Below are 24,581 nucleotides of genomic sequence, written 5' to 3' on the forward strand. Positions count from 1 at the left end.
TCAAGCTTTTGTTTTATTTTTGCGCATAGCTCCAGGGTCTGGGTCAATCAAATCAGACGAACTTCGTTTAAATGAGACCATACCTCTCTCTGCGTATGCGGTTTTGTGCATCGAGGTAAGCTTGAGGTTGCACTTGGAGAGATGGAGCTGGTGCAGACGGCCACAACGTCAGACGACCAAGAAGCTTTCGGGAAATGAAGTCGAAATAATACAGCAGGCGGTCTCATTCAAATTTCGTATATAAGTGCGGACTGGATGTTAAACAGCATCCTTCTCAATATTCAGCCTGTACGTAGCCATCCTGAATCGAGCAACTAACTACATACACTGTCATCCTCACCAAAGGAAAGAGTCAACACTCCCACGACGTGAGGGAAGCAAGAAGTAAAAGCAGAAAAATTCAAGATGTAAAGAAACGCAGGCGGATAGATGTCTCCCCTGCTCCAACTAGATGAACAAAGATGCCGTGGGGCAACATTGTAAGACGAACGTTTCCAGCACTTTTCGGTCCTCTCCCCTCCATCTTTTCCAATCTCGAAAACGAGGCGAGACGGCCGGCGTCGACCTGTCTCAAGCCCCTCACCTTTTTTTCAACATACATTTTCTCGTATCCCCCAGATTTCTCCCTCCCCCGGCCTGTGTGTCCGTCCTATCACGTACATCGCCGCTCACGGTATCATGTTTGTCCTTTGCCTCGCGGCTTTGCCCAGTCCAAGATCCAGCCATCATCAGTCATCATTTGAGAAGGAAGAAATGCAGCAAACACAAAATAGGTTGTAGAGAAGAAAGAAAGAAGGAAAATAACTAGTAAAATCGCTCTGCCTTCGAGACAAAAGTATTCATCAAGGATAGACTTGAAGTGTACAAAACGGCGCTTTCTAATCGGGATATTTTAGCTGTCGGCTTTCGTAGCATCGGAGACGATACTGCACTGCCGCGAATGGTCGTGTTCCTCTGTCGTCGAAAAGTAATGGTATCAAGGTTCATCGAAAAACGCCAGTCGCCATGCAACGAATTGAATCGAAACATCAAGGGGGGTAAGTGAATATTAAGTTGTGGTGGTGTGGTTGGGGTGTTTGGTAGGCTGGCATGGCCTAGATGAGGTCGCTGGCGTTGAGCCCGGTGGGAAGCGTTTTTTGTCTCTGCGCGCTGATGGGAGATCTTAAGGTCTCACGACCGTAGTTGACGGGCATGGGCACACTCTCGTAAGGTGCAACCTCGTAGTTGTCTTGTCTGGGACGCATGGCGACGGAGTCCTTGCGGCTGCGGCTGCCCGATCGGAAGCGGTCGGTGGCCTTGGAGATGCGGCCAGCAAAGCCGTTCTCGCGTTCGCTGAAGCTGCGACCGCGGCTGTGGCCCTTGGATGTGGGAGCAGCCGGGGCCGGGATGACGGGGACCGTGGTGTCCATGGGCGCAGCGGTGGCGGGTTCGTCATCGTCCATGACGATCTCAATCATGCCAGAGCCGATCGCGCCAGCGCCGTTGTGAGCAGCGTACGGCAATGGCGCCGGCGGCGGAGGAGGCGGCATGGCGAGGTGCTGCAGCTCCTTGAGCATGGGCGGAGGAGGCGGCGGTGGCGGGACGCTCATGTGGTCGTTATCCTCCTCCTGAGAGGCGTGCCTGGAGTGGAAGAGATGGACTTCTCCCGAGTTTCCTCGTCGCACCGATGGGCCGCGTGAGAGTGCACTGGGTCCGCTGGTCTTGGGAGAGGGTACGTCGATCGGTGGAGCAGACATGCTGCGAGGTATCATACCGCGGACGGGAGGCTGGTAGGTTGTCTGCGGGAGGAGCGTGAGCAGGTCACCCTCCTTCTCCTTCTCAGGAGATTTCTGGTTAGGCGAAGTCACAGGAGAGTGTCGCTGCGCAAAGGTGGCCGGGATCGGAGGCACCGGAATGTTCTTTGCCTTCTCCTTGTCGGACTCGATGATGAGGCGCATAGCCTTGGGGGTTGCCGGCAGACCGATGTGGACGTTGGAGCTGCGGGCGTACATGCTCCTGTGGTGAGCCGAAGGCGAGTCGGCAGTGTGGCTGCGGGGAGGAAGATCGAGGCTGTTCGGCGGCGGCTCAATGCCGATGCGGATTTGGTTGGGATGAGGAATTGGAGGCGCTGAAGGACGTTGTGCCAGGGACTTGCGACGCTCCTCAAGCTCGCGCGCAGCCTCCTCTTTCTTTCGCTGTCTCTCATCCTTCATGGCCTTGAGATCTCCAGCATGCTCAGTCGACGGGGCACGCGACTTAGTCTGGACAGGAAGGACATCGCGGGGCTGCTCGACGTTCTCAGCTGCGCGGCGACGTCGACTCTCGGATCGATCACGTTGGGGAAATTCTCTGATAAGCTCAGGCGAAAGTGCTTTGCGAGACTCGATCTGGCTTGTGCTCCTGTTGTGTCTGTTCCGGAAGTTCTCTTGGGCGATGACAGCCAAGGCGAAGTCTTCCTCATCTTCGGATCCCTGGTAGTGCGCTGGGTTGGCGGAAAGGGGAAGAGGTGACGAAGGAGACCTGGCGTGGGAGCCGGTGCGATCTTGGCTACGACCCCGGAGATCCAGCGCAGGAGGGCGGTGCTTGCTTTCCGGGCTCCTGTGGCGAATTTGACTGCCTCGGCTTGAAGTACGGCTGGCTACCTTGCGGCTGGTACTTGCCTTCCTCACGGTGGCGGGATCCATGGACTCGGGCAGCATCTTTGGAGTGCTCAGGTTGATCAAGTCCTCAGGCGACATGGGAATGGGTGAGGTAGGAGAACGCTTAGGCTTGGGCCAAGTACGGTTGGAAGCTCGGCCACGTTCCGCTGAGGCTTCGCGAGAGGCCGTCTTGCGATTGCGACTGTGCTCACGGTCTCGGCCGCTTGAACCGTCTCGTCTTCCCTCTCGGCTTCCATGACGGCTGCGCTGCTTGCGTTGTTGAATGCGTTGGGCGGTGTCGAGACTATGGATGTAGTCTTGCTTGCCACCAGTGGTGTTGCTACGGTAGCTTCTGCCAGCAGTGGAGTGGGAGTTGACGGAGCTGGTGACGGAGCCTGGGCCACGTCGTCGAGAGGGCCAGTGAAAGCGGGTCGAGGAAGAGATGGACTGCTCAGGGGAGAGGGTCTCGTTCGCCATGGGATTGTCGAGACCTTCCAAATCAAGTTGGAGGCCCTTCGGTTTGCGGTCCCGTGAGCCGTTTCGCTGGTGCAAGCTACCTTCCATCTTGATAATCATCCTGGCATCAGGGGAGGGGGGAGGGGGGTCTCTCGAACGAATGGTGAGCATCTTGTATTGGTCGCGCATCATCATGGGGCTAGCCGTGGCAGCTCTCTGCAAAGTCAGACCGGCAGCGAGGTTGTCTTGTTCGGCGGACGACATGCGTACGTGGACGGCTCCCCCTTCGGCCTTGAGCTGCTCACGCGAAAGGTCACCAGGAACCTCGCCGATGGAAGGAAGACGCTTGCGGCTGAAGGCAGAGGTACCGGACCTGGCAGAGTTTGGCGTATTGAATTGGCTGCGGTTGGGCGGGCGAATGAATGCAGTCGTGACGTCGAAGCCGCCTGGCGAGACAGCCGAGTCGGCGATGGGAGTGGGACCGGCAGCAATGGGAGTCTGGCCTCCGTCACCCTGGGAGAAGAACTTTGACTTGCCTCCCTGGTCGCCGAATGAAGTGATGAGCTTCAGCGCAGAGGTCTTGGCGATGCTCCTTTGAGGTCCACGATTGACACCAGGAGGTGAGAGAGGCGGGGACAGGATCTCAGGAATGTTTTGGTTGACATTTTGGTTAATGCTCTGGAACGTAACCTGGGCAGCGGAAGGAGAAGTCCAAGGCTCCTCGGACTCGGCTCCGGTGCAAGCGAAACTAGTATCGGGTTAGCTGAATGATCAAGCGCAGTGTGAGAAACAATTACCATCGGACTGCCAGCTGCTGCTGTCCATGCATGACCGCCCATTCTCCCCACTTCTTGATGATGGATGCCTGTCGCTCCCAGACAGCGGGGAAGAAGAGACAAGTCAGGATGAGAGCCTCCATGTACTTCTTGTGGGAGACGTAAATCTCGATGGCATCGCTGTGGTCGCCCATGCCAATCAAAATGGTAACAGCAGCGTGAACATCACCATGCTCAAGCAGCCTCTGGACGTATGTGCGCCCTAGTTTGTGTTGGGATGATTGGCCTCCGATACCGCTGAGAGCCAGCAACATCCAGTCGGACGATGTCATGGACGATGAGCTTGCTGCCATAACATCGGCGTCGAGATCTCCAAGCCACCTGAGAAGAAGGATGCGGGCAGGTGCGCCGCTCTTGTGACGGCTCAACTCCTCCCGAATCAGATCCTCAATCTCCTTGTTCCACCCGAAGATGGTGCTCAGCATTTGTTTGCGAAGGTCATCGTTAGTAAGACGACTATTATCGGACATTGCCGGGTGCTTGTAAGGAATGTCGCTTAAGCGGCTCCTGGTGTACTTGAAGAGGTCTACAACCTTGTTGTCGACGGGGCTCGGAATGACCTCGTTTCGCAAACGCGAGGGCCTGGAGCGGCGGGATCGGTATGAAGACATCGAAGTGCCGGTCAGCATCGAGGTTCCGCTCATTGAGTACATATCCCGCTCCTGGTACGGCGCGGCAGACGATGGCAAAGAAGATCCGACGGAAATGTAAGTGTTTTCAGTGCCTCGCGAAATGGCCGAAGAGGGATAGACACCGGGTGTCCGGGATCCGGAGTCGGAACCCTTTGACACCGCAGAAAGTCCCATGGAATGTCCGCTGCGGCTAGAAGCCGCGCTTGCGGAGTCGGCCTCATAAGGATCGAGCGCCATCTTGGGCCCCGTGCTGCCCGTCTCCTTCCGGCCGACGATACGGTCGAACGGTGACATGTGGTCCTCGTCGCTTTCAGAGATGCCCATCTCAATGGTTCCGGAGGTGGCATCGGAATCAGTTGCGATGGTGGTAGACGTCTTCTGCGATTGCTGTTCCTCGATTGAGACGGGTGGTGATGGCGGCAACAGGTTAGCGGGGTGCTGGACATTGGCCACAATGATGGACGGAGTGTTGAGGTCGAACTGCTGTACGGTGTTGTTCGCGCCAAGAGTGAATAGACTGGCACCAGGGCCGTACACGGCCAGGCCTCTGACATGCTCAAGCGTCGGGATGCTGTCGTAAGTGACATGCTTAGTACGGACATCCCATGATAGCGTTTCCCTGAGGCGATGATTGTCAGTGCATATCCTAAGCGCGCGCGTAGGTCCATGTGGCGAGTATGACGTACGAGTCAGAATATTGGATAATGCGGCCGTTCTTTGACCAGCCCATCCAGTTGGGTCCAGCTTGATAGTTGTCAGTGCGCTTGAGGATTCGAACAACCTTGGCCGGGTCGTCGCTGCTGTACGACTTTGACACGCTCCAGACCCGGAGGTCGCCGTCGTGGGTCTGGGCCGCCAGCATGTCCGACTTCTGCCGGGACGACGAGGCGTGCCAGTTAAGGGTCACGATTGGTGACGGCGCTCTTGACGTGCCCAGATTGTGCAGAATGGTGAACCGTGGCTGCAAGGTGGCAACCAGCAAGGAGCCATTCTGGTACCTATCGAGGGGTCAGTCTCATGCAGCCACGTCTTGGTGTTTCTGCCAAGCTTACCCAATTGCAAAAGTTCGACAGTCTGCAGCCGGTGCAAGTGCCGTCACTGCAATTTGGTCAATAGTTCTCGAGGAGATATGTTCTGACGTTGTTGGTTCAAACAGAATGATGTTGCCCTGGGTGTTGCCTTTGCCCATGTTAGCTGTTACTCCGTCCCCTAGAATAGTAACAGAATACCTACCGAAAGCAACATTGCCGTTGCGCATCCATGCGGCGGTGGTTAAATGTTCGTATGAAGCAAATCGAGCAACTTCATCGCCCGTCATGAGATCCCAAACGATGGCAGTTTGTCCTGCATCGTAGCTCACGACCAGTCTTCCGGCCCCGACTTCGCTCTGGGTGTCAACGGCAAGTAATCGAACTTCGTCCGAGTGCCGCGAAAACCGCCTCTCGATGGTGAGGGTATCGTGGTGGCAGCAGACGATGGAACAGCCCTGCGCATACAAGAACATGGAGGCCGTGGCGGCGCATGGCTCAAAGTAGCGCAAAATGTTTGGCTGCGGCATGTTGAAGTCTTGCATCTCATTGCCCCGACCTCTTGCTGAAGACCTCCCGGAGCTGACGGTGCCGGTTCGATTTCTCGCGGAGGCGGACATGATGGCACTATATCCTTTTTCGGATTTTGATCTGCAACCCGGTGCGATGTTAGCCGGCAAGCCGCATTTGAGGAAGACGGCATCCACAAAACCGCACCACCGCAGGTCCTTGCCCGCGGGGTGCTCTGAGCCACTTCAACCCGAGAAGAGCGTGCATGACTTTTGTGAGACAGGTCTACTCACCAATCCGCGGCAATACAGCGCCCGTCCGGCTGCTTCGTGGCGAACCAAGAACAGTCGGGAAGCTACACCTCTTCCACTTCAACCATCACATGAAGCACTTCTCAATGTCCGTTCCCGGACCGGCTGTCCTTCCACGTTTCAGGGTTCCAGAGTTGCGGATGCTCGGCGCAGGCTTCTTTCGTAAAAGGCGGTATCGTCGGCTTGCCGTCGTAGTACAGGTGGTGGTGGTTGTGCCGTCGTGCTATGGCAGTGTCTCTCTTTTACGGCGCGGGGTTATTACCTCTCGGTCTCCAGCGGGTGACCAGGTAGAGAGGTAGGACAGGAGGGAAAGAAGAAATAAAATTCTGGGAGACGGGGTGTTAAAGATGGTTACAGGTTACAGTCTGTCGGGACGGGTTGAGGGGGGGTAAAGACGCTATAGACGCAGTCGGAGGGTGTGAAGAGATGCAGTTGTCTCTGTCGAAGGCGGCACTGTTGGTGGCAGAGCGAGATCTCACTGAATAAGGTGAGCTCGAGGGGGTGTGCCGGCGCTTGACTTGCAGGTTGGTTCTGTCACTTTTGCAACACAAGGTGTTGGTGAGCAGAGAATACCCTTTTGCTTGCAGCAGCAACAGAAAAGGGAAAGAAAAAGGAAAGGATCGAAAAAAAGCCGATAGAAAATAAGAGAGGTTGCGCCTGAGGGGGGGTGGACGGGGATGTGATGGAGCCAAATAGGACGAGAGTCAAGCAACATGGAGCATGGCGCCTAAGTCGTGAAGATGGCTTGTCACTGGACGATCAGCCCTTGACCATAAAATTAGAGCTTTTCGTTGAAAGGTCGAGGTGTCTAGGAGCGGATACGGTCCGGCTCATCTGGTCAAGCCAAGACGCTGCATGGCTCTGGAGACCAGACTGGGGTGGTCGTCGTCGACGGACCCTGTCAGGCCAGTCGAGGGGACCGGACAAGGTGCGCAAGGTGCAAGCCACTGCGTGCCGAGGGGGTCAGAATTGGGGGAAATGCAGCATGTCGACCGGGGTTGGAGGGATGGTGGAGATGGGCGAGGTGGGAGAGGGGGGTCTGGTTGGGCAGGTTGTCGAGAGTCGAGGCAAGCTGTGTGTGTCTGAGCAGGGCAGTACATCAATATTTTGCCATAATTAGGTCTTTGGATGCTAGTTCCTCTCGCGAGTCGAGGTGATTCGAGTATTTCGCATCGAGTCTTCCGCTTCCTTTCCTGCTTGCTGCGCTGCGCTGCACCGCACTGCACTTGCACTGCACTGCGTTGCGATGCTGGCTTTGCTGGCACTGCTGCTGCTACTACTCCCATTACCACTTGCTGCTTGCGATGTTGCCCGCGTGCGTATGTGCACGCGGAGGGACAGGAATATCAGCCTATCAAGTCGAGGCGAGGCGGCGCTCAGCCAGCTTGCGTTGCTTGCTGCGACTGCTTGTTGCGACGGCCCCGGCCAAGCCATGTTGTCCAGCAACTTCCTCTGGACCCTGGCCTAGCAAGACAAACAGCATAATGGATCAACCTCAGATGAAGAAGCGCATCGTCCCGTGTTTGGTTGGAAGTGACGTCTCGCGGGCGGCTGTTTCCAACAAGCGTGTCTCGCTCTGGAGCTCTGCTGGGGCTTGTTCCCCCTGGATGACTTGACCTCGCATTATCAAAGCAAGCAGCACTACCAGCAATGCCTGGGTAATTGTCCACTGGGAGCGCCAAAGGTGCCTTACAGGCTGCTGTGACATGCGCAATGCGCGGTAGGTGCACGGAGGCTGCGTGTCCCGTCTGCGAAGCGTGAGTGCGAGTGGTGCAAGTGGTATGACTCCCCTCGTCTCGGCGGTGGTCACAGTGGTGAATCCTGGTACAAGTCGCCTTGATTCGCCTCCTCAGCCATCACTAGTAGCTCTAGGACGGTCTCGTCGACGGGCTCGAGAGCCTATCGAATGCGTGGGTAGGGTGGCCGACGAAGAGCGGCGGGAATGAGCAAATGCGCGTGGTTGGGGGAAGACGAAGCGAAGCATGGAAGCAAGCAAGCAATCAATCAATCAATCGACGCAGCAGGCGGCGCAAAGAGGGAGAGGAGACGGGGCCAATGTCAAAAATGGAGAGAAGGTGGGAACAGCTGTCGAGCTGTGCTCTCTGTGAGGTGGTGACAGGGGACCGGGGTTGAACAGCTACGCGCCGAGGAAAGGGTGATGGCGCCTAAGGAACTTGCATGGGGCCAATCCGGAGCCGCATGTGCCTTGTGTTCAGCAGCTGCATTGCAGGGGCATCCATGGCCCTGCTTCTGACTGGTTCGTCCCTTTTAACTTCCCGTTGGACGCTCCACAGTGACCCGCTTTTCAGTAGTCGGTACGAACCGCCGCCGCCTCTCGTCGGCGCAACGGCGGCAAGCGCAGAGGTAGCCGCTACTTGTGGCTGTTTCCCCGTCTGTGCCACCTCACGAACTTCACCTCATCCAAGCGACGAACAACTCACCTCGCCCATTGCTTCTTCTTGCTGTCAACCACGCACGGCACATCTCTGCGGGAGCTGTTTCTGATTCATGCCTACACTACACACGCCCAGCCACCACCGACCGACCCTCCTGTCCTACGTTCCGCTGCCCATTCTTCAATCAGCGTCAAAGGCATTGTTCTGCCCATCCCTCACCAACGCCATTCGTCAATCGCACTCTAGAACATGGCCCATCAAAGACTATCTCCTGTTATCTTCAAACCTTCACCTTACGTCTCCGATCGACCCCTTTGTGCCAGGAGCCAGATTCGGACGGACGCCACCCTGCTTCCTTCGCCATCGGCTGTGCCGGCGCGGGTCTGGAATCACCTCCCGCTGGCCGGCACATAGGCGGCCACCATCCATCACCGATCCCCACACCCGCTTCCACCTTGGACCTGCTCGGAGCTCGTGCTGTGACCCCCTCTCGCCCTGTCTCGCCTGCACACAAATGGAGCGATTCAACGGCCTGGCAACGTGCAATCGCTGCTGCGTGAAATGCTGGCCCACATCCGCGAATGCAGCCCCAAGACTGTTTCCAGGATTGAGGCTGCAGCACCAGCAGCACCAGCACCAGCACCAGCACCAGCACTGCATTCGCCTACCGTTGGCTCATCAACATCTGCGGGCCGATCACTACCACGACTGCTATGCACGACACATGCCCCCAAGTCGGATGCGTATCAGATAGACGTCTGTACCATTCGGATCTGGCTCCAATTCAGCTCGCCCATTATCGTCTGTCTGCCCAGCACCAGCCTTCGTTCAACCTACCTGTCGTTGTGGGGAATTGGGTCAATATCTCGGTCCATCGCAATATCCCACGCATTCAATGGGATGCACTCCATTACATCACCTTGATTCGACGAGTTGCAAAAGCATGTTGAATGTCTCACTCGGTGCAAGATGAACGACTTTCACCGCATCGGCTCAACATCCTCTCCGACTTGCTTCTCCAATTCGCTCCTCTTTCACACCCTTTCGAAGTTCAAACCGATGGGTCTGGCCGGGTCTGCTTCTTTAGACCCCGGATATCAATTGCACGCCGCGACCCCTGAAAACCGTCTGATGCCAGCCCAATGATACTTGGAGTTGGAACAGCCTCGCCGTTTCCTGTTCCTCTCACGGCCGCTAATGAGATCCCACACCGCACACAATGGCACAGCATGCAACCTCACCGGCCTCTTCCCCGTGCATGAACGAAGCACACAATAAGGTATGGCTGCATCCTCACGACAGGGTTCATCCCACGCCGCCTCATCGATGAAGCATTGAATGGAGCGACGGCCGAACTGATGCCACATGCTAGAGGTACGTAACGTGTCTTTGCCCTCCTCCACGTCCACGATGCTACGCCGGAACGGGTGGTCAACCCCCCCGCGGCAACCATCACCACTTTCACGCTACACCTCTCAGCTCGGGTAGCCGCTTCTAATGCGAATTCATCTTTGGGTCGTCAGGCACCCAGCTTAACAGCGTGATGTATCTGACGTGCAAATTGTACCTGACGTCTCGTCAGCTGTTGTCTTACATCCCATTCACTGAAGAGCAGCCAATTGACAGGAGCAATTGAGCAAACTTTTCATGGCGCAATTGATCAATGGCATGGCACCGGGACCGGCGGGCCAGACTTGCAGCCGGTGAAGAGCCCTTCTAGTGCTATTGAATCGACGTGCTTGTGACGTTGCCACGACTTTTTGCAAACATCCCAAGCTGCCAAACGTTCTTATTGTCAATCTGCAACGTCTTCACCGGATACTAAGGGCCCCGAAACGGCGGACAGCTACGATAATTGCTGGCAATTGTGTGGTCTTGCTGGAAGCAACAGGGCTTAATCAACTGGTCAGTGCCCAATTCCGACTCACTAACCACGCAGTCAGTGAGCTCGTCAGTTATCGATGACCAGCAGGCAGAACAATCCGGAGCCGGAATTTGACGAGTTTCCCTCCAATCGAGCGATGCGGTGACGGACAGAGCTCTGGGACCCCTGTCATGTCGTACATTGCCTTGGTCCGGCAGCAGGGGTCAACTGTTTGCTTTGCCGTTGAGCTAACCTTTCTAGCCTTCAGGAATTGGGTCGTTCCTGATCGACTTCCGCCTTGCTACCGGATGTTGCCCTTCCCCTCCGTCCAGGCCGGATGTCAGATGTTTGTGATTTGATTTCTGGCCTGCGTATTTAGCAGCTTATCGCTCGTCAGCTAAGATCCGCCCATCGCGGTCGCGGCCACCTTCGCCAATGCTGTCTGGCACGTCTTGGGCCGCAATCACCAGCTAAAAAACAATGATCGACGCTCGTCACAGTATTTCGGTATTCACGGCGCGCTATCCTGGACCCTGTCAATAGGATTCTGTCACCCAGGTCTATCGGAGCCGGTGTTGCGCATCTGGTTTGCTCTCACGTTTGATGCAACAGTGATATTCATGCTCGGAAAGCCACAACGGGCATGGCTAATCAAGTCGGACTTTGGACGAGTCGCGTCGAGAGCTCTAGGCCCTGTACAATTATGTGACATTTAACAAGAACACCTGGGGGCAGGTCCGATCTAGTTCTACAGGATGAAGCGATGGAGCATTGCAATCATATCTCATTTACTACGCTCAACCACATTCAGTGACTCGAGACCTGACTGGCAATGCTCTCTTTCGAGCTACCGCTAGGAGGGGAGGGGGGGGGGCCTGGATGCTTGGCAGCTGTTGCCCCACGCACTGCTGCTCCATCTGACATTGGATCGCTCAGATCAACGTCAGGATCTCACACGCCAGGAAGGGGTCGAGGGGCGTCGAGGGCACCTCCAACTCCAAAACTCCCCATCCATGCCACGATCGCCGGCTGCGCCTTTTCACTCAGCATGTCCACCATCGAGGCCGCACGACTTCTGCGTCTCTTGTGCTGCCAAACGCGAGATGCGTAGCTGCTACGTCGGCTCGCATTACCCCCGCGGCCGAATACCGTCTCTCCTGCGTCTTGCACCGGCTCAGCGGCAGCGCTAAGAACCAAACGATTGCGATCGCTTCTACTCTACAGAGTCTTGTCAAATCACACGACCTCGACTCGAACATCGCGCCTCTCGGGCGACACGGCAGTATCGATAACGACGAGAGATTCGAGAATACCGCGCAGGCCGCGATCTATTCGAGCCTACAGGAACGCTCGCGGCCGGGGGGTCACTGCGTTTTGTGCGACGAATGGGATGCTGTAGTACTGCTTTTCCATCTTCATTGGCGGTCAGCCATCCCTCGCATACATGAAGGGCGTCACGTAATCATCGATAAGTGGCCCGTCACAATGCGGATTTTGCGATTGGGACCGCCCGCTCATATATCCACAATGAGGGGAAATACCCCATACGAGGAGACTTCCCAGAACGTCTGGAGGTCCAAAGAAGGCCTTCGCTGACGGCCGCGCTCTGTTATTGTTTTTGCTCCCACGGAATGCCCGCGTCCCGTGACAAGAAGGCGATGCGGCCTCGTCCTGGGCGTTCGGCTACGAATGGATGAGGGTTGCCTACTCAGATATCACCAGAGGTGGTGAAAACCTCGTCTTCGGACTTCGATTGGAGACTTAACATGTCTCAGCGTATGAGTAACACACCACCTCGTGGCATCACGGAATCTGCGCCTCTGAAGGAATGCCCGTCTGGGCTCCTCGCTTACCCCTGTCCTGTCATCCCTCAGTGGAGCATCAGCACCTGAACTGACTCTCTCTCACTCTCAACCGCCCGAAAGAGGTTGTCAGAAGACATGCCAAAGCACAAAATCAGGAGCATCTTATCAACCAAAACCCGACTTCTCTGGGCAACTCGCAGGGGCGCAAACAAGAACAACATCCCGGCCGGGTGTTCCTCTTTCCCCCAGAGCCTGTCCGCCCGATCACCTTTTGGCTACTGCAGCTCTCCATCTGCAGAGATCATCACCGCCGAGCGAATCCTGGTCCCATCACACATGCTTCTTTGTTCTCTTCACCACACCGTCACCTCATGCTCGCCGGGGCCTTGGCCAACAACAGCAGCTTGCTCCATCTAGTGGCTTGAGCACTACTCTATTTTTCGATTATACGCAGGCCCTGCTTACGTCCATGCCAGAGACCGTTTTTTTGCTGTGCTCGTGCTGACTTACAGCTTGTTGGACCCCTGAGGCCCAGCCGCCCTGCCACCCGCATGCGGTCTAGTCGTGTGTGATTCGGACGGCGCTATCTGTGACTTTCGCCATGGACCCGCAGCGAGACCACCCCGGTCTACGGCCGGCACGAGCCATAGGCACCGCGGACGACGGGCACGCTAGGGCTCGCGCGCGCGGGGAGAGGCGGCGGAAGGAGGAGGGGGGAGGTCTGTTGGTGGTGGTGGTGGCGGGCGGCGAGCGGCGACGGACCGGGGGTTTGTGCACTCCAGGTCTCCATGTGTGATGGGAGGTGAATGCAATCGGGCCTTGAAGGTTGGTGGCGTCGAGGATGTTGTTGATGACTTACATAAGTCCAGGTCTTGAATGCCGTCTTCTTTCTCACTTGCTTGCCCCATTGCTCGATCCCTCGTATTCCCGTCGCCATGTCTCGGGAATTCCTAGGGTTTTCCCTGAAGCCGTTGCATGTCTTGGAATCTGCGCTGTCTAGTTCAGACACTGCGAGCAGCAAGAGAAGCAGAGGGGGCTGGGAGACGCGGGATGGAAGACTTCCCGTGCCTCGGGAATGACGATCTGTGAATCTTTGGCGGGAAGAAAGAGCCAGAGAAGAATTCATCGTCCAAGCGGTGAGCGTAAAAGTGATGCAAGATGCATATCCCGCGGTCATGTGCCCTTGTCCAACGTACGAGGGTATTGGGCGGCGGCGGCGGTTGGAGGGACCTTTTCTTTCCTCCTTGGGCTTGCGGCCTTTTTTTTCTCGCCTTGATTGTTCGTGCCACGATGATTCCTGCCCTATTGCTTTTTCCAAGTTAAACGCCCACTGTTGGGCACGTGGTCCTGTGTGACCCGTTTATCGGGAAGGTCGAAAAGCGTTGCCTTTTCAGCTTTGCGATTCGTGGGGCTGGCAGTGATTGATTGGCAGATATCGCACCTTATTTTAAAAATCGGGCTTCCTCCTCCTTGGGACTTTTTCTTGGTCATTCTCGTGGGCCGAGAACGGCGGCGCAAGGGGAGGGAGGGGGTGTAACTTGATTTTCGTGGGATTGAGGATTTGGGGCGCTTGGGTGCGTTGTTGGTTCTGGGGGGCCGATTGAGAGAGTTGGCTCAAGTCGGTGAGCATGTTGAACCCCCCGTCTGCAGAAGAGTAGTGAGTCATGATGGACGGTGATATTCGTATTAACGCATTAGTCGCAGTAGAATTGATTAAGTCTGTTGTTATGTTGAGCCAGAGTTGTCGAGCTGGCTTTCTCCCCAGCCACCGGCTGTGATTTCAGCACAACTTGTCGTTCTTGGCGATTTGGTCTCAGTTGAGTTGTCAAAGTCCCTTCTCGGGTCTGAGTGCCCTGCTGGGGTTGGTGAAGTGCCATCGCCTCGCCTCCCACCTGCATTGTTTGACATGAGACCCTGTTCCGGAGGAGGTGCATTAGAAGGTGACGGGGATGGGGATGGGGGCATAACCGACGCCCGGCTTTCGATGGCCCGCCCCCGGTTCCGGGACAGGGACCCGCTCCGGGGTATGCGGGGCCGGGCTCAGTCTCAGATCTGCCCCGCCTGCCCCGTTCCAACGGTGTAAGGTCTAATTTGACGTCGTCTGAGACCGTCAAGCTTTTGTTGGAGGAGCTCTAACGGGCGTGAGGGGACGTGCAGATGAAAGTGGTCACGAAAAGCTTGAAGAGTCTTCTCTTGAGGGTGGATATGATGTGAAACCCTTCAGTAACTAGGCTCTAGCCGTGAGCTCCTATCTTTGCAGTTTCACAACTCCTCATATCCTATCTTTGCCTGGGACCCTTTGACCACTAGAACCGGAGTAGGCTTGAGGTTGTTGCGGCACAGAGTCCAGGTAGAGTTGACGGTTGGCTGTTGAAGCCAAAACCGAGCGCGAGTCAACTACATCAACCTCGGGCTTTCATTTCCAAACAGAGCCTGCAATTATCGAGAAAATACCTGTCTGAAGCAAAACAAGCCATAGCCATAGTGCCAAGAAAGTCTACTGACGGGTTTGAGTTCTGTCGTCTCAGCTTCGTTGTAGACACATGGACAACACAACCTAATGCGTAGCTGTCATCTCATCAAGCCCGGCGGGCGATTTCCATTACAAGAATATCAGCATATTGGCGTCGAGCTGCTAGCAGAGCTCCGAGTCAAACTGTGTGCTCCGTAGAGTACTGCAATAACCATGCGAACCTTACTTTTGTTGCAGAAAGTTCATCCGGATGTGCGGCTGTTGACTTGCCTGTGACGTATATAAGGCTGGTCGTCCACACAACAACTGACAGACCTAGCCATTAGAAAGCAGCAGCATCGTCTTCACTTACATTATTCTTGTCTCACGAATCCCAACTTTCATTAACCATGCATAAAACGTACCTCTTCTCGTCCATGTTCTTCCTCACTTCGGTCTTTGCAGTGCCGGGCGAGTTGATCGAGCGCCAGTCGGGTTGCACAACAAGCACTCTCGCGGGCAAATGTACTATCCCTGGAACGTCGAACAACTTCTTCTGTCAGGTTGGGAGCCCGGCGTGCTCTGGAGGGTTGACCACAAAGGGCAGCATCAAGATTACGAACTGCTCTGGGCAAGGAGCGGCTTGCACGGCATCCGTAAGTCATATCCAGTCGTTCGCTTTAGATTAAGAATAAGCACTAAAAAGCTGGTAGCAATTATGTTGCCCTCCATCCAACGAGGATTGATCGACGCAGAGTTCTGTGAAAGCAGGTCCTAAGTAGAGGCAGGAAAATAGAATCAGAAACACATACATCAAGCAATGATCTGGCTGAGATTTACTTTACAATTGAGGATATGATGAAATATAAGGAGTGACTCCTTTCAAATACTTACAGATACACTAGGCATAGATACACTGGGCATAGAGCCCCCAGCGCTTCTTTATCAACCATTTCATGTTCATCTTCTAAACTCTCGTAACCCTCTCTGGCTCAGTCTTGTATTTCTTATGCCTTATTCTATTGGGGAGTAAATATATTCCCGGATGAGCTTGATCAAACTTGCTCCAGCCTTGGTCAAGCAGACAACAAGATAGACTGCTCATTTATTTTCCTGGTCTTGACTGTACGAAACGGCTACTTATCATAGTGATTGGAGACCCCTTTATGGGCTAGGCGTTTGGTGCTTCTTGTCACGAAGTTCCCTGCTCTGTCTAGCATCAGCCCTAGATGGCCCATAGCATTGTAGATGGTCCATCCAAGGCTTCACGCAACTCTGAGAAATCTAGCCTACGAATTTCGCAGCTGTAGCTTATTCGGTACGACTTGGATAAAAGGCTCTGTCATACCGTGCCTCCCCGTTGTTAACATCCGCCCAAACGCGCTGCCCCTGGGGGTTGCAGAACGGCACATCCTCTCAGCTCCCAGGAGAAAGCTGGCCACATTTGCTTCAATCTTTAATAGCCCATCCTCGATGAAACAAGCGTAAAAGGCGGGTGACGGGTTCCTGCCAGCATTGTCGACGGGGCAGCCGAGCCACCAAGTCCAATCTCCCAGAGCCTCAAACTCAACCACATCAAATATTTCAACTGCGCAAGGTCCCAGAATATTTTATTTCAGTAATTCAATCAAAGAAGAGCATCCGGGAAAATTCGTAAACATGAAATGGATATCGGAGTGTTGCTGTGAGTGGAGCCTCATCGCGAGTATGCCCCGCCAGCCCTACTTGGTCCACCTCATCGCACACATCCGCCACATACCACCATACCCATTGGAAAACTCGGGATCCCGTCCGCTCTCCCATAGATAGCCCAATGAGGGCTGGAGTAGTAGTCGGGTCGGTGACGACCGGCGAATGCCCGGTGTTGTATGTTTTTTTGGTGTTTTGTTGTGATCCTTTGTTCTCTGGTACATGTGGTTTGAGCATGCTGGACTGCCCAGTGATAGCACTATTGTAGGTATTAAACAAATTCCTAAGAACAATACTGACAAGTCTAAGGTGTCTGTGCCCTGAACGTGGATAATGAGCTGTCTAATAACAACAACTCCGGACTTGTTCTGTTTCCATGAGTTCCTGGCTTCATCTCAACTTCCTCGGAGCTACTCGGGTTCATGTGTTGTCGATTGCTTCACTCAAAGTCCATAGACCTCATCACCCCTTTCAACCCATTGAGAAACTCAGGATCCCATCCACTCTCCCATAGATAAGCTAGTGAGGGCCTTACATTCAGACAAACCCTCATAGGGAACTGAACAGACTCGCAGACTGTGCCATAGCATTGCCTAGTCGAACCGATTTCTGTTCACCTTCATCTCACACATTTCTCATGCCGTAGGACATATTTTCTGATGTTGCAACACACATTCCTCATGTTGCAACACACCGCTATGCCTAGTCCTCTTGCGAGCCCTCAAGCACTCCGTCTCTTATGGAGGCTCCAGGGTACTTTGGCCGAGAGCATCTTCGTCGTGCGGAACTGGGACACCTCAGACCCTCCGCACGAACCCTTCGCCACTCGGAACCTCACAGGCAACATTTCGTGGCACGCCATCTCACAGGAGTCACTCACGGAACCCAAGATCAAGAATATAAGCGTACATTTCGATGTCCCAAAGCGCTAGCAGGGCGAATGGATTGAGTGGCACTTGCGACATGCTAGTCCTGACGACGACAACTGCGTCTATGGAGAGCTGCTGGACCAACTTCTTGTGAGACAGAGTGCAGCAGCAGCAAAGGAGACGAAGAAGACGAAGAAGACGACAATGGCGACGTGAGAGAGCTCTTGCACTGCTGCGATACTGACCGGCCCAAACGAGCACTGCCCCTCGTCATCGAGGCGTCCAACATCGAATATTTCACGACTCACGGTTACGTCTCGGCGCTGCATCCGTGGCTTATGGGCCTGCGGCAGGACATCACACGGGTTGACAACATGATGGGCAACAGGAAACCCGAGGAGTACAAGCACCTGTTGGTGGATATTTCTAATCCATTGTATCTGAGCATCATGGACGAGAAGCGTTTTCTCGGGTACAGGTACACGGGTCCGCCAGTCCAGATGCCCATGAGCCAGGAGAATGCGTACTTGTTGAGTGTCTTGAAGCTTGACATTTCTCCTTGGAGGAATATCCCACATGCAGATGGCGATTCTGTATGATTTACCTGAAGAATGGCGAGATATATATATAGACTTTGGAGAACGAGACAAATTCTAGTTGACCGTGGCACCAAGTCGCCCGCCCTCCACTCATCCATCACGCTCGTGGCCCAGTGGCTGATGCCAACAACCACGCACCAGGGTTTTCTGGATGGAAGAGGTCGAGACAATGGCTATGTGGCATATTAAATGACAGTGTTCACATCTTGCTCTCCGTGCTTGATCTTCCGCGCTTTCCACTCCGCGCTTTCCACGGATGGCATGGGCGCATGGCTGAGCCTCCCTCTACACCTGTTCCGGCAAAGGAAATTCTTGGCGAACCATGACTTGGTAATGAATCAGGCGGCAGATGCTAAAACAACTTGCTCTTGGTGAGAATCATGGATAAGTGAGAATCTCGCCGGTACAACATCATTTTAATTGACTTTGGACGTTGCGTTAGGGTGACAGCTCCACACAAGACAGCAGCAGTCTCCAAAACTCCTGCCTCATCTGTTGACAAGTATGACTCGTGGTTCCTTTCAGACGTATGATCGTCTTGAATGCACCGAGAAACTGACTGGACATCAAGACATTTAAGGTCATTTCCATCCCCTCTTCCCAGGGCTTGAACTTGACATTGCCTTATTCTTCAGTCCCTTTTCCATCTCCTTCCCAACCAAATTCAACTTTCCAATCATCAAATCAGCGCCTGTAAGTGTTGCTGTTCCAGAATGTTGCGTTCCCTGCTGATAGCGCCGCCTCAGCCGCGTCTTCACCATGCACTTCACCAGCTTTCTTCTTGCCGCCGCCACCGCGTTCTGCGTTGGGCCTTCTTTCGCCTCAGCCGAGTGCACCAAATTCACGAACGGACGGGTTTGCAGTGCTCCGTTTAGATTCACTTGTGATGGAATGGGTACTGCGACCTTGACCTGCTGTACTGGAGTGGGCGATGCGGATTGTCGGTGAACGGAGAAGCTATGGGCTTGTTGGGACACGTGAAGTGAACAGTTGGTCCACATCGCGTAGTACAGTAAATATATACACATACCACCGCAGATACCCCTGATAGCTTGATTGTTGCTACGGCCATCTGCTTCTAAGGTTCTGATGGTGTATCAAGTTGCTGATGGCATCGCGAATGTATTCAATGAATTGAAACACCCCTTTAGAATGTGATTCAGATACCGGCTTAGCTCTAATGTCACGCTGTGACGTGGACCTCATGCCTATCCCAAGTCCCATCATGAGCGAGAGCCATCTACCCAGCGAACCACATGATAGAGACTTTGCTCCTAACGTAAAAGTCTGATTATTCCCCTCTCATAGGGCAGAGATCTAAAAGATGTAATTGAAACCAGCGTCTATTGCACATGCATCTTCATGTCAAGCAGCATTTCAATAGGAGGCAAATGATACGCATCTCGAAAGAATGCCTGAACGGGGTGCCTCCTCCGCATCCAACTTTCACTCCACAACCACCAGTGCCGGTAAAAATGACCCGAAATGCCATTCAAAGTGACCAATAAATCATGCTGTGAGTGATGCATGAGCCTGAGAGGTGGAGTTGAGTTGCCAAGTGTTGGCGTCAACTCTTTTTGGGTGACCGGGGACCAACAAACATCCACTGAGAGTGGGATCGCGGAGTCGACACTTTATTCCCGTTCGCCAGCCTTGCGATGTCCATCAATCGTGAGTACTCAGGATTACCCAGTGCCCAAATAGGCCATTGTTCCCCGTATACATGCCAGAGGAGTCCTGTTTTGGTCGTGATCGTCGTAAATATTGAAACGCCATTCACGGTATCGGCCACTCAAGCCGTGTTAGTGCAGCGTGATACCTTCCCAATTAGAAAGTCTGCATCTGTGCAGGAGCACGAGTAGAGCAGGCATTGGACCGAGTCAAAAGGAAAGCAGGGAGGTGGACTGAAGTTGCTTCGTGGCTATGGAGCATAACACGCATGTTTCCAACTGAAGTAAACCAATGTCGTCTGGCAGTGTATATGGTCTTCCACAACTTGAACCTTTTTATATCTGATAAGAAAGCTCAAAAGAGCTAATGACCGGCTCAAATCATTCACAAACGATATGGCAAAGCAACAAATTTACCAACTTCGCCCTTGCGGGTGGGAAAATGACCCCGAAGAGGAAAAGTTCAAAGTCTCTACGCTCGACTACCTCACAGCGCAAGTCTACTGCAACTATGCCGTCTTCTTCAGGCCATTAGATGAGAAGACGCCTCGAGTTGTCGAGATCCTCAAGGCTGGCCTCGAGCGGACCCTTGCTCAAGCACGGCATATGAACGGCTCCATCGAGAAAGATCCCGAAGGCGGTCACTCCTTCACTAAGAAGAAGGGGAGCACCGTCGCCTTCCATATCAAGTGGCTGGACGACCCTTCCGACGCTGAGAGGTATCCATCTTTCGACGACATCCACAAGGCCAACTACAACGCCGTCATACTCGGCGACCAGAGGCTGTAGAGCATCCCGCCCATGACATACGGCGAAAAGCCTGAAGCCTACCCTGATAACAGCCCCGTAACCTCGGCTTTCAAAGCAAACTTCGTCCGCGGAGGCCTCGTCTTCAACATGCACCACCATCACTACGCCAACGATGTCATGGGCTGGGCCGGCTTCACACACCAACTGGCAGAGAACTGCTACGCCATCGTCCACGGCACGCCATTCCCTTCCTGGGACCCAGCTTGTAACGATCTGTCCCGCCTCACCAAGCCCGATCCTCCTGAAGAGCTCAGAGTTAGCGGTCGGCCCCCTCCAGAGCGTCATCCTGGACACAAAGGCGGCGTCGATCTCCTCTATCATCTCCCCAAGAGCAAGGCTGCGATGTTGAAGGAGCTTGCCAAACCTAAGGACGGCACATGGATATCAACGTACGATGCCTTCGCCGCCTTCCTCTGGCGGCATACGGTGCGTGTGCGGGCCCCAATCTTCGAGACCGACCCGGACTCCAAGATCTTTTGGTGCGAGCCTGTCGATATGCGCCGGCGAATGCATTCCCCGCCGCTTCCAGCTCGCATCCAGCAGAACGTCATGTCCGTGGCTGCCACGGCCAGTCCGCCGGTCGAACAGCCGACTGCGGAGGAGCTTATATCTGAGTGGCCGCTGTGGAAAGCAGCGCGGTACATTCGTCAACTGACTGACAGCGTTACCCAAGAGGGTCTGGACAAGATGCTTGAGCAGGTTGCGCTGGTGCGCGAAAAGGCGACTATGAACATCCGAATCGACTCCTTTCCACCAATGTCTATTCTGCACACGGATCATCGCGATGCCAACATTGTGTCTGCGGACTTTGGCTTTAGGAAGCCTTCCGGGTACAGGCATTTGATGGACCAAGTGACCCAAGGTGTCGTGGTGATCTATCCTCCGCGAGACCCTTCTCTGGAGTCGGATGAGGGCCCGGAGTTTGCAATCTCGTTCGAGAGGGATCTGGCCCACTTGCTGCTTGGAGGGCCGGAATTCAATGAGTATTTCGAGTATCGTGGGGTTGATATCGAGTAGACGTCACTAGGCAGACATGTTACTGGCGGAGTCTGATTTGGGTTTGATCTCGATTATCATCTTGCCATTTTTATCTTAATTTACAAATGTCAACTTTTACTTCCGTGGACTTCTAAGGGCATTGGTCTGCGTATCATGTCGCAATGTTCGCAAATTGAACGACATGAGTTTTTCTCGCTCTCGCAACCTCAGGCTGTGAGGAAAGCCAACAACCAAGAACATCTGAGGCAATTGTTTAGAGATGTGTGCCACTGGATTTCTGAACATGTCACACTCCGTACCAAGGACTTTCATCAGACATCCCTTTTCCGTGAACCGGTGTCTCCAGGATGAGAGAGACACCGAAAATTATGAACATATTTGAATGTCACAAGTCTTTTCCGGGTGATCTCGCCATCCCCCATGTGGCGAAATGCGTCGATTCCAAGCACATACAGTAGTACTGGACACCTTGGAACTGTAGTAGACTTATCGAGCTGGACTACAGATCGAGCATGCGTCGAATACCAAGACGCGGCCAATCTCGCGACATCGCGATCTCACGATCTTTTCTACCGTCAGGCACTGCGGAATGTTTACTATTTGCCGGAAAGGAGAACCGTACTCAGATCATCGAGATTGACCCTGATGGTTGTGGTGTTGAACATTTGAAAGCAAGTTATCACACGATCCTCCCGTATAAACTCACACAAACCGGAAACAGTTAAGACAAGAATCCTCAACACCTCAACCAAAGTCGTCCATCCTCACCCTCAACCTCACGCAATCACCTGAACCTTCCAATAAATCCTCTTCATCCACAAACTCTTCAGAAACCAATCATCCCCAACCTTCTTCCACACCTCGTGGTAATGCCCGGCCCCAGTCGAGTGCAGCCCGTCCTCCGTATCCAGCGCGCCTCCATGGTACACCACCGTGAAGATGGCCTTGACCTCGTCCTCGGCGACCATATCCAGCTCACCAGCGTTCACCATATGGACCGCGTCAATGTGCGCGTTCGTCTTGCTAAAGTGCGCCTGGAACGCGGCGAGGTCGTCGAAAGTCATCTCCGTGTCGCCCTGCTTCACGAGCGCCCCCTCCTTGTCAAAGAACTTGAAGGTCGCGTCAGGGAGGGCGATGCCGTCGAACAGATGCCATTGGTTGGAGTCGGCGAACCGGCAGTACTGTGCCTTCTTGTGACGGATGGCTTCGGATATCTCGTACGGGACCGGCATGATGTTGTGAAACTCAAGAATATGATATCAGTGGTTGCTGCAGGAGCAGATCAGCGAGCGCAATGCAGCGACTTGGTCCAGTGATTTTATTGAACATGCATCTACAGCCTGATTCCAACCCATTCTCAGCATCAACCCGTCTACAGCTCGTCAGTGAGGGGTTGAGCGGGGATTCCATCTTGGCCAGCACCTCAATGAGAGAGCTGTTATCAGATCAGCCCGATTCAAGTAACATTACGAAAAGTCCCTGCAGATAATTGTCCACAGCCTGCTGAAGCTGTCGAAGATCCCATTGCATTCGCACCAATCAAGGCGGACCATGATGACGGATGAAGCTTCTCCATTGGTCGCAGGTGTATCAACCACTGAAGACTCGCAGCTTGACGAATCGTGTTGCATGGTAAGCGAACACGTCTTCTCGCAGTGCAGTGCAGTGCACCCGCTCAACCCGCTTCCCTCTCTGCCAAACAATATCCGTATGCAGCCTGATTCTCTCAATATCAAGGTTCAGTCTGAGTCTCTCAAATGCCAGAGGGTGGAAAGTGCGGTTGCAATATACTCAATCTCCCAAGCGCGCTTGCGGCATCTTCAACGTTCTGTGCCGGACGACGGAACGCGAGTTTCACCGTTTGCATCCAGAGAAATCCGTCGCGGTGGAATTTGTTATGCAGCCGTTTCGGGCCGTGCACAATCTGGTTCCGTCTCTCCGGGTAACTAATCCAGTTGGGGAGGAGCCGAACAAGAGCCGGAAAGTTGGGAAGGAACTCCACATGAAAAAAAAAAAACCGTGAAGAAGGAAGCAAGCAGAAGGGGTAGCTAGGCCCGAAGAGTACCCCCTGCTCCGGGACCCGCAAGCCGCTGCCGGCCCAAATCACATTCAGGAGCTTCCGCGTTTTGGACAAGGGGACCCGGCGGTCTTCTAGAAGCTCTCAATCTCGCCTGGCCTCTTTTTCTTTTCCCATTCTCCCGGTCGGTGCGCCAGCCAGGGGAGGGGGCCAGCGGCGGCCGGGGCAAGGTTGCCGCGGACGGGCAAGCGGGAAGAGCTGGGAGCTAGGGGAGAGCTAGGGATCACAAATGGGCTTGCCAGGCTAAAATCACGAAATCCGCAAAGAGAAAGAAGAACGGCCGACCGGGCGCCTGGCACCGGCGATGGCTGGCGATGGCTGCGATGGGCTTGGCTGGGGGTGTTTTGCAAAAAGAGATTTGGCTCGGGCTTCGCCTGCGGTTTGCGGTTTGGCAAAATAGGCCCTGCGACGACAAACAACCCCCAGGCCCCAGCAGGTCGCCGACGCTTGTTTGGACGCGGCCTTCCTCCCTCAGTTGAAGGGCGGCGGCGGCGGTTTGTTTCTTCGGTGTGGCGTTCGTTTTCGGTGTCGATACCCGTGTTGTGTGGTGTGTAGTCGTCCCTCCCTCCATCCCTCACTTTCGTTCGCTGAGTCGCTTTCGTGTCGTGGAGTTTTGCAATCCCGGTGTGTGATTTTCCGTAGGTACGGTGTACGGTCCACGGATACTGCCACGTTGGTTGAATGGAACGGGAAAGGGCGCGTTCGCAAATGTCAGGGCCGGCGTTTCAATCTGAACTTTTGCACTTGATCGTCGACTCAGTCCCGTCGCTGGCACGGACCGGATGCGACTCGAATGCAGCCGCCGCGCTGGTGCCCGTCAGTCAGGCATGTGTCGGAGTAGCATCCGTCGCCCATTTTCCCATCCATCACCCGCCTCAGGTCGTCTTGTTTAATGGACATGAAACATGGACGAAAAAGGAACTGTGTGTTGGGTGCAGCATTCCATGGAATTTGATGTGC

The 24,581-nt window shown here is 54.3% G+C and overlaps 3 protein-coding genes and 1 pseudogene across 4 annotated transcripts; 2 read left to right on the forward strand and 2 right to left on the reverse strand.

Annotated features, from left to right (window-relative positions):
- Positions 1 to 1,094: 1,094 nt before the first annotated feature.
- Positions 1,095 to 6,347, reverse strand: GCG54_00002283 (uncharacterized protein; the record flags this gene model as incomplete). Its single annotated transcript, XM_045402379.1, has 6 exons — positions 1,095 to 3,822; positions 3,872 to 5,161; positions 5,229 to 5,540; positions 5,595 to 5,721; positions 5,776 to 6,221; positions 6,331 to 6,347. 6 exons carry the CDS (start codon positions 6,345 to 6,347, stop codon positions 1,095 to 1,097), a joined length of 4,920 nt encoding a protein of 1,639 aa, XP_045258741.1.
- A 10,948-nt stretch (positions 6,348 to 17,295) lies between these two features.
- On the forward strand, positions 17,296 to 18,065 carry GCG54_00002284 (annotated as a pseudogene). The gene is made up of 2 exons: positions 17,296 to 17,502; positions 17,533 to 18,065. Coding segments are annotated over exons 1-2 (740 nt in total).
- A 2,066-nt stretch (positions 18,066 to 20,131) lies between these two features.
- GCG54_00002285 (uncharacterized protein) lies at positions 20,132 to 21,562 on the forward strand (the record flags this gene model as incomplete). The annotated part of the gene is made up of 2 exons (XM_045402380.1): positions 20,132 to 20,520; positions 20,578 to 21,562. 2 exons carry the CDS (start codon positions 20,132 to 20,134, stop codon positions 21,560 to 21,562), a joined length of 1,374 nt encoding a protein of 457 aa, XP_045258742.1.
- A 758-nt stretch (positions 21,563 to 22,320) lies between these two features.
- Positions 22,321 to 22,776, reverse strand: GCG54_00002286 (uncharacterized protein; the record flags this gene model as incomplete). Its single annotated transcript, XM_045402381.1, has 1 exon — positions 22,321 to 22,776. One exon carries the CDS (start codon positions 22,774 to 22,776, stop codon positions 22,321 to 22,323), a length of 456 nt encoding a protein of 151 aa, XP_045258743.1.
- Positions 22,777 to 24,581: the final 1,805 nt, after the last annotated feature.

Source organism: Colletotrichum gloeosporioides, assembly GCF_011800055.1.
Source record: "Colletotrichum gloeosporioides strain Lc1 chromosome Unknown consensus_84, whole genome shotgun sequence".
NCBI lineage: Eukaryota > Fungi > Ascomycota > Sordariomycetes > Glomerellales > Glomerellaceae > Colletotrichum > Colletotrichum gloeosporioides.